The sequence below is a fragment of the Pseudopipra pipra genome, chromosome 5 (assembly GCF_036250125.1).
Source record: "Pseudopipra pipra isolate bDixPip1 chromosome 5, bDixPip1.hap1, whole genome shotgun sequence".
Classification (NCBI taxonomy): Eukaryota; Metazoa; Chordata; class Aves; order Passeriformes; family Pipridae; genus Pseudopipra; species Pseudopipra pipra.
Genome location: NC_087553.1, coordinates 11,784,346 through 11,802,971, shown reverse-complemented (window position 1 = coordinate 11,802,971; position 18,626 = coordinate 11,784,346). Strand labels below are relative to the sequence as shown.

The following is an 18,626-nucleotide window of genomic DNA, read 5'->3' as shown; positions in this document are numbered from 1 at the left end:
TGAGAGTCTTACAATTGTTTTCAGTGGGAGCTGGACAGAGCCTTACGATCGTACATGAATGTGGGGCTTGTGCAAGGAGGCCGAATGACAAGCACAGCCTCTGTTTATTCACACAACGACACTGCAAAGAGAGAGGAAGAACAAACTTCCCGTGATGTTCCCACTACCCAGGGCTGCTGAAGAGCCAGTAATAAAAGCTTTGGAGGTGGGGGCAAACGCTGCTCTCCGGACTTATTCAGTCCTTGTCCTCTTTTCTAAGACTACCCATAAGAGCATCCAACTCATTTGCTGAAAATCGGACTGACACAGGCACTCGGTGCTGGTAAAATTAAACTTTTACCTATTACTCTCTGAAAGCGCTTTTAAAAATTATAAAACACAATACAAGACTCACCCTTAGTGCTACATATACCCTCCTATTCAACAGGGCTATTTTAATCTCAAAGAAAAACCAAGTCATCTGCACAATATTCACAATTACAATACACATGTATTGCTTTATTGAACTCTACCTGATAAAGGGGTCAAACAACTTATTTCTGGCACTCACTTTGATGTTTCACATAGATAAAAACAAGGAGAGAGGAAAACAAGCTCCAATTTTCCCCCCAAACACCCCTGGAAGTGGTATATTTCCAAATAGATTAGATGCATGGGGTAAACTATTAAAAACACTTAACGGTTCCAAAATTCTAAAAGGACACACAAGTATTTTGTACTAGCTGGCTCCCATGCAGTTCTTTCACAAACAATTTTTTATTTCTTTATGAAAATCACGTACTCTTCCTACACACGCGTTCATCTTTTTCTCCCGCTTTCAGTGTTAAATATAACATCAGAATCTTTGAAAATACAGATGTTATGCAGCCTTTGAAATGCAGGAGCCAACTTTGTTCTGGAGACTTTCAAATCTCTATCTATCTAGGGCTTCCTGGAAGGTACAAGCAGCATGCAATGCTTCAAGGGATTTCCAAACTCCTGCACTGACACGTGCCTGACCTCGCTTTCCCTCATATGGTGGAACCAGACAGTCAAAGAAACCAGCAGGTTGATATTCCATAGCTATTTGGTACCAGCATATTGTGAACCTCATTTTACTTTGCATGATGCAACAACAGGCCACAAAGAGAGTCAAAGTCCAACCTTTGAACCTGGTCGTTCATACCCAGCTTTAATGCAAATGCAATTGTAACCTCATAGTAACACTGAACTGGCTGAAAATCACAGCTCTACCAAGTGCATCCTCCTCTGAAAACATCCTCTCTCTATCTCAGGCTTTTCATAAGTCAGATGTCTAAACCTCATGGGAAGGGCAGTTTCTTTAAAACAAACACAAAGAGATCAGAAAGAAATACAACTATAATTTTAGTAGTGGAAAGAAAAGAAAGAAGAAAAGGAGAAGGAAAAAACAGGAGAGAGGGCAATCTATTTGTTCAGCTCTTGTTTACAGCATGAGGGAACTTAGCCTTTACAGTGTAAATCAAACTAAACAGTTTGGGGACCTGGCTTGAAAGCTGCTATTTTAATGAAAAGGGGGACAATTGGCAGGTTGTTTAAAACTGTAGCTGCATTCTTTTACCCTCTCTGCCTCCTCCTTCTCCCAACCCTCCCTCCCACACCACCAACTGCCATCTCAAATTTACCTCGCCATGCACTCACTACAGAACTCCCTTCCAACCACAGTGGATTGGAGGAATCTAGAGAAAATAAACTGACAATAAATACGACTATATTACCTAAAGGAAGGAGGGGAAGCAAAGAAAATGACCAAATTGTTGACACTGGTCAAGGAGACTTTCCCCTCTAAAATTTCCAAGAACATGAGGGCTCAACAGCAAAGGTCTCATTATGAAGCCAAGCATTTTTTACAGAATTCCTTCTCACCCATCCCTGAATACAGGAGCTTATTCTTGTGCAATCATTAATGCTCAACAGCAGATAGGCTGCTATTTCCCACTCCTGAAGAAACCCATTTTATGGCACGCAACATGAAGAACTGCTTCATTAATGAGATGGTTAAGTAACTTTGGTAGAGTTGCTATGGGGAGGCATGGTGACACAGTGGCAGGAGAACTGGCTTTCTTTCCATCTGGATCATCATTTAAAGGGCCTCAGAATTTCCTTAACAGGTTTATTGTTTTAATCCCTACCTGTGAGAGTAAGAGGGCTCCTCATAAAAAATGTAGAAAGCAAGCCTGACTGCTTGTGGGGGGAAGGTGAAAGGAAAAGAGCTAAGGAAGAGACAGGATGGGAATAAAACAGAGGGCTCCAAGTTTATTCACTGGCTAGGGCTATAACATTAATACTGTTAAGGCTTACTTCACATACAGTTTTTAAAAGAGTCGAATTTTTGCTGTCCATACTTCATGATTCAACTAAAATTATGCAGAAGCTTTTAAGTTTCCAATAGTATAATCATTTTGTCCATAGAAATCCAACTTTATCTGTCTTTTGGCATCTCGGATCTTTTCCACAGAAAGCCATACTCAGGCTAATAAAATGTAACAGTTAAAAGCATCACTTTCTCAAGACCATAACACAGAGAAAATGAAATTTTTATAAAATGAGAACGTAAATACCAATCAGTCCTTTTATTCACCCTCCTGACAACTCAGAAGCAAACAATCCAGCCCTACTTATAAATCAAAAGTACATTTATTGAGGAAAGCATCCAGCAACATTATGATCTGACATAAGCAGCTCTCTAGACGCAACAGCAAGGAACCTTTAGCCCTGTCCAAAGGTGTTAACAATGCAGTACTAATGTGACACGGCACTAAATGGATGGCCAAACACAGAGGCTTTGTTATACACAGGAGGTTGCATTTTTACCATCTTTTTCCAAACATGCACCTAAGGAAAAACGCTATCAAGTCCTTGCAAAGAAGAAAAGGAAAGAAGAAACTATTTTGTCCTGCATATTTTAAGGATAAATCTACCAAAGGCAAAGAAATAATACCTTAATTGCTAACAAAGAGTGAAAGCTCCACAGATTTTTGACTTTTTGTATGGTTCATTTTCCTCTGCTTAAGGCTAAAAAATGAACTGGTCAGAGGACCAAATTGCTACATGTACAAATCTCCCAACTTTCCAATTTTTTTTATATATATATATTTAATGGATTGACTTATACCAAAGATTTTAAGACAGTCTCATTCATTCTAAACCTTCAAACAGTTGAATTGCGTCAAAATCATTGTATTATATGCCTGTAAATTATGCTATCAACCTTTACTTTTCACCACTGAACCACTAAAGGAAAACTGTGGTCCTGATTTAAAGCTGTAAATTCAGATCAAATGGGAAAGTGTTAAATTCAGAAGGGCTTTTGGTCCATTAACTTCCATGCCGATTTGACACGCTCTGCAGTGCTTGGGCAACAGACTCTGCTATACAACGTATTCCTAAGCAAACAGTGCTTTGTGTCATAAACCATCTGGGGTGTCAGTTCTAAGGGCCACTCATCTAAAATCCTCCGATACACTTGGAAATGCTGAGGTGAAGAACAGAAACTTTTCTCCACTACAAAATCCCTTTTGCGAGGGAAAGGGAGACGTTGCCGTCGGAGGAATGACGAAAGGCACAAAATTTTGGCTAAGGCGGTTGTTTTCATTATTCCACTGAAGAAAACCATTGGCTACACAAGCTTTCTAAAACACTAGGATTTTTCTAAGGTACTAATAAAAGTGATACCATTCATAATCTGGACAGTGCTCCCTTTCATATCAGAGCCTATAGTTGCAAAGCTAAGCGCCAAGCAGATGGTTGAAATCTGTTTTGTATTAAAAAGTGTGTGCGCACACGCGGTTTTTTTAGATGGAGTTCTTTGTATTCATATTCAGGCCTAGGTTCTAGCCATCAAAACACTGGCACTGAAGCAATCATTAGCTGCATTTTAGACAACTGGCAACTAAGGTATTCACAGTTCTCCACAAAATGTTCAGCTAATACCTCCCAGATGTATAATTAAGGCAAAAGATCATCATCTTAAATTGGTATCACTGCTTTGGATGGTCTTTCAATAGACTGCACATGTATGTAAAAAGCTATTTTATTTATCTCCTTTTTTAAATAACGTTCTAATTTCTATTATATTCTAAGTTTTTATAGCTGCTTTTAAAACTACAGGTTTCCATGTCAGACTCTACCCAAATACGACAGCAGAAACTCCCTTCCCCTTGTTTTCATCTTTCTAAGAAACATCAAGCAGGAAGATCTATAGATCACTTTAATCGTAAGACTTCGCCTTTCTTATCTGATAACCGTTTAGTTTCTCTAAAATGAAAATATAAAATAAGCTAAGCTGTTCTGGAGGAATTAGTTCCAGACAAGGGCAATGAGCTCTCTAAGGATCTGCTGACGAACCTGCTGCTGTTGTGCCGGACAACCCATGGCAAGTCACCTCAGCTGCAAGTACCTCGGTCAACTCATTTGTAAGTAGCTTGGGGCTCTGCTGTCTGCCTGGGGTTCTCATGGAATCTGTGAATGGGTAACAATAATTTGCCTGGTGATAAATTAACAGAGGTCACGCTTTCGACAACTGAGGTTATCGAACAAATGTGTACTTGGAAGAAGGTATTTTTCTGCAGCAGTCTCGCTATAGACCTTGGTGGCCACAACTGGGAATTACTACCTCAGGAAACACACAGTTTCAAAATAAAGATTGATTTTGTGTACAGTGCCAAGTCCTCCAAGGCCCAGATGTTAGCTCTGGCACAATTCAGGTACATTTTCATCACCACCATTCTGATCATTCTAATCTGCCAAGCATACATGGTGTTTAGGAGAAGCAGACAGTTAACCTGTCTTTAAAGCACAGCAAGGCAGAACTTCCAAAATCTACGGATTTGAAGCCTGCAGAAATCCCTCCTGATGCTTTAGAAATCCTGGTGGCATCACAACTGATGGAAGTTTGCTGTAGATTAAGGAAAGTCAGGCTTCTGCTCAGTGATCTCCTCATGAGTCACCATTTCATGCCATCATGGTTTACTGCGGTGAAGAATGTCTGCCTTTTTCATAGGGTTGAGCAGAACATTAATTAATTAGGCCTACATTTTTAGGACCTGACACTGAACTCCAGTGCTACTGAGTCCAAACACTCAGAATGAATGGGCACTTTTTTAAAGGATGCCTTGACTGGCCCTATCACAAAACAGGTCTTTGTGAACACGCTGCTGAATAACTACTACTGAAACACTATGGAATTGGCCTGATCATAATCCATTATCTTGAAAGTAGTGTCCCTCATAAAGAACTTATCAAAGAGAATAACTTAATAGATCAGTCATGATATTCATAGGCTACACAGATCAAATCCACCCAGGACTCCTTCAGTTTATAGCCATTTTCTCAACAGTGTGTTGTAAGCAATGCAACACACAGCCCAGACCTACCTGCAGACCTCAGTGTTTCAGCTCTATTCTCAGTTGGAAATGAGAAAAAAACCCCACTAAAACAGATTAGAAGAACTTTTAACATGAATAAGAAAATAATTCCTCCCTTTTAATAAGGCTGTATCCTTTCCTTCATTTTGGATCTCTGTGGCACATGTAAAAAACAGATGTCAAATGTGCGGGTAAGAATCACAATGCATTTTGTGTTCTGCAGTGTAGTTTTTGCTTTTAGGCTCTTGGTTTGCTCACTGTGGCTGCCTACATTGCTGCTTGCAGTAGAGTCTGTTCCTCACATTAATGCTCTCCATGTGAAGAATTTTTTCCTGGACTCCCCTCGTGCCTGGTCCTTAGGTTATAAAACATGTGACAGCTCTCGTACATACGGCTGAAGATGTTAACTGTTCTCCAGGACCAAAGTTAGGGTAGCACACACTGTCTCTCAATTTACTGCTTAAACACAGCGGGTGCTGCTTCCTAACTCCAGTTATCCAAACTTGCCTCCAGGTAGGGAGTTTAGAAGCACGTTCAGGTAATTGGAGGGTCCACAGACAATACACCCTCCCAGCCCTCAATGATATGACTGTGGCTGTAAATATTTCTTTATTTTATTAATTATATTCCACAGTCCCTATTTTACATATTTAACTAATCTGAGTACTATAGTTCATCTTGCTGGAATGAGACATTTAGAAATTCTAATTGCACAGAGAGAAGTCTATAATTTGCAGTTCTTAGGATCTCAAGAAGGAAAAGGAGGGTGTCTTGAGGTTAAAAAACAGAACTACCAGTCAGTATCTCTACTTTTTATACCCACACGCGCAAAAGATTTTGTGACACTGTTCCTCAGTTTTCTCATCTATAGGTTGAGACTGATCTTGCTTCTCAATCTAAAGAGCACAGAAATCTTCATGATTTGTATATCAATGCTTTCCAAACGCTCTGAATTCCTAATCAAAAGGCTTTATAGGAAGTATGAATCTATTATTAATAATATCAGTACTTCTAACAGTAAAGCAACTTCTACATACATGCATGCAGAAAAAAATACAGAGAGAATACACATGCACATATATTGCTCAATTTATAAATTGTTAAGCATGGCTTCAGGACTGAAATCTCATTCATGAACCACGCTAGGGATCTCTTACCTACTCTCCATTTCTGAATTTTCCCCATACAAAGACACATTGATATTACTCTAAGCTCTAAGCACAAAGGCTGCTCTGTGGAATGGAAAGAAACCTTCTTTTTTGTGTTTGTACAGTGACAAGCATAATGGGGTCCTGATTCAGGATGCTTGCACTCTACAAAAACACACTAAATCAATGACACTAATACACATGCAGATTATCTATAAAAGAGGTGCATGGCATACTTGAGAGTGGCTCAGTACTTTTCCCATACTTTGCTTGGTGTTTCATGCAAACGCCACAGCCTAACGCAGGTTCCTGAGTCACACAATTAATTTCAGAGTTTAGGCAAGAACAGCAAAAGTGAGCAGAACTTACAAAACATAAGCAAAGGACGAGAGCCCTCCACTGAGAAATTCTGCCAATTCTAATCTCAGCTGCAAAACCAGAATCAACTTGATGCTCATATGGTTTTGACAAAGATGAGAATCAGTAGCCTTCTTTACAACACATCATAAATATCTACTTAAGTGTCCAAAACCCAGGAGCAAAAGACAAATCAAAAGCTGAACCTAAGGGAGAGATGTATTTTCTATGTCTCTGTGATTTTCAAACTCAAAAGCCTGGATATTTTTAACAGACGTGGAAAAAAAGAACTATTTGGCTTTACTCAGCAACTGCAGAAGGAAACTGTATCAAAAGAATAATGTTGCATGTTCTGTTTTCACTTGATTTCATTTAGTCCTTCAGTTCTATTTCAGTTATGTCTCATTTAGCCTATTTTTTTTTTAAATAATCATCATGTTTTGGTGATTCACATTTCACACCAGCACAGGAACAAGTCATGTAAATACAACACAACAAAATGACCCAGTTTGTTAATAGACATGCCAAACGGGTAAGAACATCCTTCCCTCCGCCCTTACCAACCATCACCTTCCCACACATCTCATCTCTATCCAAAAAAGCCTCTGCCCCAGTGAGGCCATAGCATTGAAATTTAGGGATAAAGCCCTATGAATAGAAATTTGACTAAACCTTTGGAGCAAACGTTTTCAGCCTTGTTTTACAAAGTGAATGTAATTAGGACGCTATGGGAATTTATCTGAAAACAGAAGACTTCTCCACAATCAAATAACAGCATGGACAGAACTACAGCTCCTTCCCAGCACAAAGCTCTGCTGAAGTGCCTCAACCCCAACTCAGGCAGGCCATCCCTCAAGGTGAGAGGACACCATAGACTTCATGCCCTTCACTGAGCATTCTCTCTCTTAAAACAAGGAATACCTCCAAATTACAAAAATCGTGTGTAGAGATGCACTTTGGTCTTTCAGACTGTTGAATTTTAGCTCCATCACATCCTCCTAAAGTGCAGTCTCTTCAGGATTCAAAACTAACTGAAGGTATTGCAACTTAATGCAACCCAGTTAAAGGACACACCAAAGCACAGGGAACAAACACGAATGTGTCTGTGCACAGGAGTACACACACCCTTGAGATTTCGTTAGGCTCGCTGTTTTAAACGGCAAAAAACAGTTTGGTGGAATCTTTTCATGTATCTATGGTAAAAAAGGAATAACAACATTAACAATTGTTCCAAACCACTAAAATTTTCCTTACTCTTGGTCTTCTGCTACATATTGAGTTGGCAATGGCAAGTAACTCCAGCTCACTGTCAGATACATTATCTCTGCCCATGCCCAACCTGTGAGATGAATCAATGAAACTTGGGGCATTTTTTTGATTCCCACATCCTTAAAACAATAAAGCCCAGCACCAAAGAAACCAAAAGGAACTGGATTCCCAGGTCTTTTCTCTCTAGAACTACGAAGGTCCATGAAGAACATGCAGACAATGCTCTTAACTGTACAAAAATAGCACGTACCTCCCTCTCGAGTTCCTCACCACTAAAAAGAACTCTGATTATTCACAGAAGAAAATTAAATTTCTATTAACTCTGCTTATATTTTTGCCTCCCAAAATAACAGATTAGTAATACAGAAACAAATGTGTAGTAATGGGACTATAATACAACCACAAAGAAAAATTAGCACTAAGGAAACATTTTATGGTATGTTTAGGTCAAATAGCACTCAAACATCCACATCCGAGGAAAAAAACCCAAAACAACAAAATTAAGACGGTCTACATGAACTTGAAAAAAAACACAAAACCAGAAGTACTTGGCAAAACAAAATTATTATAGATCTCAGAGAGAAGATGCCGATACGAATTTCGATACTTGGTCTTAAAAAAATAAAAGTATAGAAAGGAAATCTGGAATATTAAACATAAATTTTAAAAATAGCGAAATATAAATACAATTTGAAAATTGAGAAATGTTACCTGATTAATCCCACAATACTTTTAAGGGAAGCAAGGTCAAACCCATTTCAAACTTTCATAGCAAGCCCCAAGTTTTTTCTCCTTTTCACTTCAACTCTCTAAGTTCCATAAGTCAAAAGTAATACCATCATGCTGGAATCACTTTTTTTTTCTTTAAACAAGGTGACAAAAGGATGAGTTGAAGAGAAGATCAAAACCAGGGAGTTGGAAAATATTTGCCAATTTCTTTCGAAACAAAGTAAGAAACAACAGCTCCCCCAACACCATGGCAGCACTTGAACTTCATATTAACATCTGCTAATTCTAGCAGTTGGAATTCAACCCGTCTTTCTCTTTTCCTTCTTCTGTTAAAAAAAAAAAAAAAAAAAAAATTTCACACCTATCCTAAAAAAAGACAGACAGCTTCTCTGAATTGCCACTGCACACCTCACAATTTCCATTCACTCACATTCTTTTCAAGTACCATGGCCCCTGCAAGCAGCGCTCACCAAAATTCTTCCAAAACCTTGCCTAGATCTGCTCTCTCCCAACGACTACCGCGTGCAGAACTTCACGCTGTCACAAGGACATGTGGGCTCAGGGACAACTTTTAAGAGACTCTTGGTTTCTCAGGCTGGCATAGGCTGGGCTCGACGCGGAGGTGACAAGCAGCGTCTCTCGCGCGGAGGCTGCGGCGCGTTGGGCTCCCCACCGTGGCCCTGGTGCCCGGTGGCCGCAGGCAGAGCCCAGCCCCGGCCCCAGGCGAGGCACAAGCCACTTGGACCAAGCCAGCCCCTCGTAGGGTGTGGGAGAGGTGGGACGTGTGGCAGGCGGCAGCCCGGCATCGTAACCCTCGGCAAAGGCGCGGGCGAAAACTTTATGGCGGCTGCCGGTGGCGGGGTTTCACCAGGGGGTCTGCGGGAGGGGACGTGGAAGGTTCAAGCACCATAAATAAGTCCCCGCCAGGTGCAAGAGTGTGCGACCGCTCGCCCTCGCCCGCTGCCCGGAGCCCGCCGAAAAGCTCGAGAGGAAACCACAACCCGTCTCAAGAGTTCGAGAAGTAAGTTCTGGTTTAGGTAATTCAATAACGTGACGAGGGTTTGCTTAATTTGCAGTTTTGTGGGTTTTAATATACACATGTGCAACGTAATTTTACCTTTTGGAGGGAGCACAGGAGACTTCATGCATTTTCCAAATTGGATAGAGAAATCCATAGCTACTTTAAAAGGGAAAAACTCTTTGCTTCTAGGGATGCCACTTGTTAAACAATGAACTCCCTTCCATCAGCACAGACATACTACTGCTACTGATTAATTGCTGTGGGCGCTTCTTTTCTCTTAACTACAGTAGCAGAATTCACAGGAATTGAGTATCTCCAGTGTGTACAGGTACAACATGACAACGTGTTTTTTCCCCCTTCGCGTATGAGTTAATTATGCTATAACCAGGCCTGAGAAAGAAATTAATAAAATACAACAAAACAGAAAGTCAAGAGGATGCCACACTGACATCTGCAACAGTTGTGAAGGCAGAGGTATCTGACAGGCAAACATGCAGGTATTCTGTTCTTTAAGTCTAGTATGAAAAGCATGCAAAGAAACTATAAATCTTCCTTAGGAGGAGATACTCTTTTTCCTGTATAAATACTGTTAAAAGTGTATTTTATACAGCCACAGATATACCATATTACACAGACACATAAGCCTATCCTATCAGGGAGCTTCATGTTTAAGTAACTCAACTGTATGCCTCCTAAATGATAAAGCCATAAATGCTCGTTAAAAGCTCCCTGAGAAGTAGTAAATATTTTGTAAACTAGCTACATATTTAAGATCTCTGGACAGCAAGAGAAGGAAAAACAATTCCTCTCCTATCTAAAGGTACCAATCAAACACACTATGCACATAAACACCGCAAGATGCTTGGTGGGAGACTGTGTGTATGTGTTTGTGTGTGTTTTAATTAACTCCTTGAATGCATATGATGAGCCAGCCACCCAGAATTAGTAATGCCAAACTCCCAATTTGATTCAAATGCAATGAATACAACAGTCGAATTGTGCGGGCTGGTGTGTCACTCATCAGCTCTCTCATTTGGGCTTTTGCCTTCCAAGGCTAGTTCACAATTTCAGCAACTGGTAAATTATTGAGATGTTCATTAAAATCCATAATCTGTAACAGTCAACTTCTTCCTCGCTAAGCATAAGCACAACAAATTAAATTAGTGCATGCAGGACAATAATGAGAACTCGGCAAACGCATTAATTCCTTCAGCCTTATCTCAGAGAAATAAAATTGTGTTAATTTTCATCACTGTGAAAAACCAGTATCTGAAACTTTTAACTGGCACTCTATTTAATATTCTTCAAAACTCAGATCCCTAGAACCACAGACTTAAGCAATAAAGTCCTTTTCTTAAAACATCTCAATGGAAGTTAAAAGCCATTCAGCCCGATATTAAAGAAATCTCATTGTTTGCTTTTAAATGAAGGAATAATCACTCTTACTTCCACAGGTAGATTTTAGGAGAGTGGGACGTCATTCTGAGCAAGCTGGTTAATAGAAAGGTATTATTCTTTCTCCAAAATTCTCAGCAAATGCAGCAGAAGAAAGCTTTTAGGATAACTTTAGCTAAGAAAAGCACTTAGGAATACGCAAAGTTTCCTTTTAGGAAAATGATTTCTCCATTTGACAGTGTTGGTACAACCCCAAAATAAATTCAGTGGGAGTCTGAAATGACTCGTGCAGTGCAGCAGCGAAGCAGCTAAGTATATTTTTTTCTTCCTAGCAGAGAGTTGCTTTACATCCCTGAGCCCTTCCTTTCCCCAAGCTATTCACTAGCACAGAGAAGGTTTCGAGAGCACAGAACTGGTGACTGTAAACACTGAACTTGTTCTACTGTCCCCATCCCCACTGCTCCCATCCATGCCTTTTGTCTTTTCTAGCTCTTCCTTTTTTCCTATGGAGGCAGTAATCCATCCTTCCTTCTACAAACACTGCATACCACTGTACCTTGAACTGGCATGTTAAAAATAAAAATTAACAATTAAAAACAAAGAAAATAATGAGAAAGAGAAAGAGAAAGGGTGTCACTCTGTCCGGATTCCTAGCGTAGCCTCTCTCTCAGTCTACAGAGAAATGTAAATATGCAGTAATTAATTTGGGTTTAAGAACATTCCATACACTAGGGACATTGTTAAGCAGTCACTTTATCTATTTTTCATTAATCAGATTTTATTAAGATATTAAAACTTTATGTTGGGCATTTCTGAGTTTTTATCATTCTGTAAATCTCCTAGCTGTCTGCGATGGTTCTGGCTGCATTGTCTGTACCTCTTCCTCAGTGAAGTAAACTTTCTTTCTATTGTGGCCATACTTGTTATATTTAATGACCCAACTTAAAAAAAAAAAGAAAAAGAAAGGACAAAAATCAAACAACAAAAGAGTTATTCTTTTTGAGACCTTTAGAGCCAATTCAGAGTGCCACAGGTACATCACAGAGTATATCTCAGAAGTTACCCTTTCCCTGTGAAACACACGGAGCAGATTCCAGTTATAATTTCTTCCTACAACGTTTCTGCAAACATCATCCCCCTCAGCGTACACATTCTGATGCTCCTCTCAATCAAGCAGCTGAACCGCCACAAACAGAAAGAAAGACGTGCAAGGAACTTCTCAGGAAAGGACGAAAACCCTCACATTTTTTGGCACGGTAATTAATTATACATGTTAATTCACAAAACCTACTGCAATTTACCAGTGATGCTGAATGAATTAATGAATGTTTACTCGTCTGACACCGAGGATCATTTTCATTCCAAGTGTGTATCATAAATGCACCCCAAAAACGGCCACAGACACACAAGAGAAGTCCCCTTGGTTCAGCTGCCTTCAGCTGGGGTGACTGAAAGTTTCTGAACTGTTTGCAGTTTACTGGGATACACTGGAACATCACGGGAAAGACGAGCGGCAAAGAAGAACCACCTCCTGAGAGACATACAGGCGCTCTGAGATCTGAACTGCAAACAACTTTGCCTGACAAATCTGTATCTCCTTGTGCTCTGCTATTCGGGTTCAAAAAGGAATAGCGGGAGATGGATAGCAATAACCAAACCGAAGCGGGTCATGCAGATACAACATGCTGGACCCCAAGCGACTGCAGAAATGTGCTCCAAGAGCTGTGTTTACTGAGAATCTGAGAAAATAACCTGCCATAATCGTCTAAAAAACAATCATCTGTGCATCGTGCATATATGCACACATGAACTCTGTAAGCATTTCTGTCTCTGAGGGTCTGTGCATCTCTGTGTAAAACAAAGTGCGTCCTCTTGGCTGTTTTCTGACAAACACACATGTACTACATGGACAGTGCCTTCTCTGTGTATGTGTGTGTAACTATAGTCAAACACACACAATGTAAACAAATGGTAATGATTAACAAAGATAATGGTTTGTATTCCCAATTTCAACCGCAGAGGGAAAAATTGTTGAAAAAAATTTAAAAAAAAAAAAAATTGTATGTCCCGAGGTTCATTTTTATTGCTTCCCATTTCTGCTGTTTGCTGTTATCTGCATAGCAAAAGGAGAGCAGCGTATTGATTATTTAACTAGAATGTTTACAAGAGCAAAGCTGGGATCTCTGAAAATGAAACGTATGCCTGGGGGGGGGGGAAAAAGAGTAGGGAAACTCATTCTATTTCTAAGGAACATGTTTTGTTCCAAATGATTTGTTTATATATAAAATTTATATAAATATACATATATTTATAATGCAGAGAGACTTCAGATTAAAAAAAAGTCCCCCAACAGGAAAATGAAAGGACTTCATTCTGCTTCACAGAGTTTACAAGTATTGTGTTCATCACAAAGTTCAAAGAATAATCGTAATACTTGCTTATACATTTCTATGTATAATCTTAATGAAGCATATGAAATACTTGAATCTATGGACTGTAGGAACAAGACAAATACATCAGCATCATCATGTTAGATCAAATCTGACATCAGAAACAGTAACAGTTTCCTCAGGTAGTTGAACTAAGTTAACACAGTGGACATAAACAAAACCAATTTTGTTCTATTACTGTAATGATAACAAACCAAAGAAAAACGTCGAGTATTCCAAGTAAGTCTGGAAAATTAACTGTTTTAAAGACGACCTTGGAGTAGAGCAACCAAGACAATTCCACTTTCTAGTAAAGAAGCGTTCTAGTTGCAGAACAAGGATTGAAAGTGTTAAAACAGTTCTTTTCTGCGTTTCCCAATTTCAGTTTTCTCTGATCTTTTAATTCAAGCATTCTTTCCTGTCCTTTCTCTGCATGCGTGTTCCTCAGCCCACTTAAAATGTTTTTATCTTGCCTTCTTTTCTATGCCTTTACTATCAAATTCAGTAGGTTTGAACGATGAACAGCTTGACTTAGCATATTTTTAACCAGCTGGTCTAGCACCTAGCTTGTATTGCATAGTCAGATACAACCAAATGTTTATACAGGAGGTAGCTTTCACGAAGATGAGAAAAACCTCAGTAACGCGCATCCTGGCGTTCTTTTATTTACCGCTTAGAAATGAAAGTTTGGATTGTTTACTGCAGCCGCACAAGGGACTATTAATAACCTTTAAAAAAGAAGCTGGAGGGAAGGGATGCGGGACCATCAATGGACGCGTGTACAAGAGCCTGAGAGAACGCTTCAAAACCTCTCAGGAGTGCCAGATTATATGAAATAAGGACTAAACTCTCGGAGGTCACAAGCCGTCGCCAGTGACAGCAAAAACTTAATTCCAGGCAGGAAAGGCTCCTGCTTCGGGTAGGGGAAGACGGGCACATCTACGTCATACCCAAGCCCCGCTCGTCATACCCAGACCCCGCTCTTGACACTCCGCGAGAGAGGCGACGGCCAAAACTTGGAGGCAAGAGTTTCACTTCTTCCTTTCTTTTTCTTTTTTCCCCCTCTCTCCTCAGGCAGAAAGATGTTCTCCTGACGGAGGGCCGGGATGTTAACTTGCCTAAAAATAATCGCTCCTGCTAGATCAACAAAAGGTCATGTGCTCGGCGGAGCGCCTTCCCAAGTTTGACGGGAGCCTGAGGTTGGAAGTTGAACCCCCCGCCTCGCCGCCACCGGGCATCCTCTGATCGCTTCCCGGGAAGTCTCCGGGCAGGAGCGGGAAGGCGCTGCCCAGGAAGGTGCCTGGGCGGGCCAGTCGGGCCAGAAGAGGGTGGGCAGGAGGAGGGCACGGCAGCCTCCGCGGCCGCGGAACAAAGCTGCGCGCCGCGGGCGCACCGCCGGGGCGGCGGGGCCGGGGGCGCGGCGTCGCCCGCCCCTGTCCCCCCGTCACTGACACGCCGCTGGAATAGCCAAGGTACCGCGGGGGGGGATGGAGGAGGGGGACACGGACGGACCGGGGAGGGGGGAGCATCTCCCCGGCCTCCTGCCGCCGAGCGCCGGAGTTGCGCGCCCGTCCCCGTGTCCGTGTCCCCGCTGCCCATCCGCGCACACACGCGCGCGAACACGCGTGCTCGGGTAAATTAAAAAAAAAAAATAAAAAAAAATAGAAATAATGCAAGAACAAACAAACCACGAAACAGAAAAAAAAATTAATTAAAAATGAAAGGGCAACAGACACCCCCCTCCGACACACAACCCCCACCCCAACAACTCGACTCACCTTTCAAACTCCTGAGGTAAATCAGGGTCAGTTAGCATGCTGGAAAAGCACAATTTCCCTTTGTCACAGCAGCCACCTATGGTCGCCTCCAACTGAACCTGTCAAGTGAGTCCAAACCTTCTAAACCGATTGATTTTCTCTCTCGCTCGCTCTCTCCCTCCCTCCCCTCCCTCCCTCTCCCTCCCTCCCTCCCGGCTCGCTCGCTCTGAGCGAGGACTCCTTGACCAGTCTCTTAAAGGGGCAGCGCGCTCGCAGCAGGATGATCGCGCAGCTCCCCCCGCCGCGCTGGGCGACCTCCGGGGGCCTGTCCTTTCCTTTTAATTCTGCTCGCCCGCCGCCGCCAAACGGGAAAAGTCAACTCCTTCAATGTCCTAAAAAAACGTGGAGAGGTGGAGGGGGATAAGTAGGGGGGGTGGAGTGGGGGGGGGAAGGAGGGAGGGGAAAAAAAAAAAAGGCAGCCCGACAATCCACCTAAACCGGCAAACCAGGAGCAAATCCCCTGCGCTGAGGAAGATCAGTGGAGAAAGAAGATAAAACAAGAGCAGACTGATTAAATTGAAACAGTTATCAACTCTCGGAGTTGAAATAGGGGAGAAGAGATTAGACATAAAAATGTTACCAAAGGCATTTGTGTTCCGAAGAATTTTCATTCCTTTCCCCCCCTCCCTCCCCGCTCTCTCGCTTTCTCTCTCCCTCTTTCTCTCTCTTTGGGGAGGGGAAAAAAAAAAACACACCCCGCACAACAATCAGGCATTGTTCTGAGGGAAGAAAAGCAACTTTGACAGATTGAAATATAGCAGAGGCCCCTTCAAGGAAACCTGTAAACAACTTGTCACTCACTCTGTCGGTCTCACTGTTAGCTCTTGCTTTCCACAAAGTGCTGCGAACCGTCCTGGCAACAAACCCAAAGTTTCCTCAGCTCCAAACTCCATCAAACAGCCCTGTTGTGTGCAAGGGAAAAGGTAGCCACATGCCAAAACAGCGGGCGCGCACACGAACGCACACACACGCATGCACAAACAACAACAAAAATAAACTTTCCGTTCGTCTGCTAGGGCTTTTCTCGTTTTCTATTTAAACACACCCCTCCCCTTTCTTTCCCCCCACTCTGGGCGAGCAATAGGAGTCCCTCGGCCGTGGCTCTCTCTCATTTCCCCTGCCCAGACAGCCCCTGATAACAAGGTGGACGACGCGCGGTTGCAGAGCCCCTCGGCTGGCTGGCGGAGCGCAGCCTCCGCCGCACTTCCAATTATCTAGATAAAAATCTGGCAGGCGAGGGAGGCAATCAGGTAACGGGCCTCGGACACGCGGGGACGGAGGTGCCGGCAGCCCCTGCCTCCCGCCCGGGGGACACCAGCATCCCGCCCCGGGGACACCGCATCCCGCCCCGCCCCGGCGGGAAGGGCTGCACCGCCCGAGCCCGCCCCGGCGGGGAGAGGGAGGCAGCGACCGGGAGAACGCCGCGGGGAAATTCTCGTCCAAGCCGCGGGGATTAGCCGGGGGCTACTCTGGAAGCGGAGCGCACAATGCCTCAATAGTCTGCGCGGCCCGTGTCCGGCCTGGCACCGAACTCGAAGTAAGGGGAGGGAGGGGAAAGAAAAAAAAAGAGGAAAAAAATTGGTCTCCCTGTTCTTTCGCACACACGTGCACACACACCCACGTATCTATTCTCCATTCTTTCCAGTTCCCCTGCCCTAATTCCTTTCTCTCCTCTTTTTCTCCTCCCCCCCCTTCTTTAATTTGCAGCTGGACAACATTAAGGGCCTTTAAAAACCACGAGGTTTTGACCCCACAACAGTTTGATTAGGTCCATTGCCCCCTCTCTTCCCCTCTTATCCCTGCCTCACTGTGGCACAGAGATAGCAACTTTACTTTTTGAAATACACACACATATTCGCACAGAGCGGCCAGAAGATGTTCAACATTTTCATGCCCACTGGCTTAAAAAAAATGCCGAACAGAAAAGCTTATTATTTTTAATATCCAGCAGCTACACTGTTTAATTCGCTCCTTTTCCCTCTCAATGCATATGTTAGAAACCAGCAGGCTCACGCAGGGGCCAGTCAGTCCAGTGTTGGCATAAAGGCATCATCGGCTGGAAGCCTGAGATGATTGTTTTAATCACGAGGAGCAAACCCACTCGCAACTTCTGCGCATCATCCCCGAAGAGCACTAAGAGCATTCGCGGAGCAAAACGCCGGAGCCAAGTTTGCGAAGGCGCCGTCGTTGCAGTTCATAAAAGAGGATCTGCACAGGCTGCCTCCAGCCTGCCTTACACCACCACGGCGCTCCGAGCCGAGTCGCATACAATCTGTCAACTTCTGGCATGAGGGAGATCTAATGGCTCCTCACTGAGGGGCAGGGTAAACCAACTTCCTTCAGTAGCCCCTAGCAAATAATATTTTCCACAGAGGTCCATTCATAGGAGCCTGACAAACCTAGTTAATATGTACAAGGATTTTTCACTTGTTATTTAGTAGCTAGCCCTTTTAGGACAGCCATGAAGTAGACATTTGAAAGGCAGCAGATGATTAAAAAGAACAATTCCAAATACTTTCTCTTTCATCTGAGGGTCTCAAACCATGTTAAGTCTCACATTACTCCTCTGCAGGTAATAAATATAATTAGGGCCGATTCCAAAACTTTATTTGTATTGAAAAGTATCTCGCTCCGCAGGGGCTCCATTCAAATCAGCAAACCTCTGTGTGGAGTAGGAGGCTACTTAGTAGGAGAATTTGGCCTCAAATAAGGAAACTGAGATGCAGGCGGGCTTAGTAGCTTGCCCAAGTTGACACAGTTAGCCAACTCCAGCAAAAGGATGAGAAACAAAGATCCCACGTGCCTCACAGTCGACAACAGTCCTCATGCTGCTGAAACACATCTATATGAATATTTGAGCTGTTTTTCCCACAGAGACATGATTTTTTTACATCTACTATTTGTTTAAAACATACTTCATTGTTGTATTCACATTTGTAGGGCCCCTTTTCTTGGTCTTTCATTTTCCCCTTGATGCACGCCACTGCCCATCCATAAATGCTATTCCTTCTCTGCCAGTTCTTGCTTTACTTCCCCTGTTTCCTCACACTTGGCCATGGGAGAAGTTTACAGAATGA

General features: G+C 42.6%; 1 protein-coding gene across 10 annotated transcripts in view; it reads right to left on the bottom strand.

The window, feature by feature from the left end:
- The window catches only part of SOX5 (SRY-box transcription factor 5), a 300,825-nt gene extending 284,304 nt beyond the window's left edge, over positions 1–16,521 (bottom strand). For 3 of the 10 annotated variants that reach the window (XM_064654452.1, XM_064654444.1, XM_064654449.1), the window contains exon 1: positions 16,351–16,518. In XM_064654452.1, the coding sequence (XP_064510522.1) occupies positions 16,351–16,442 (92 nt within the window). In that variant the 5' untranslated portion in view covers positions 16,443–16,518. Of the gene's footprint in view, positions 1–15,510; positions 15,609–16,350 lie in introns of all 10 variants that reach the window. The other 7 variants (XM_064654451.1, XM_064654448.1, XM_064654446.1 and 4 more) reach the window with 5 other exon arrangements.
- Positions 16,522–18,626: the final 2,105 nt, after the last annotated feature.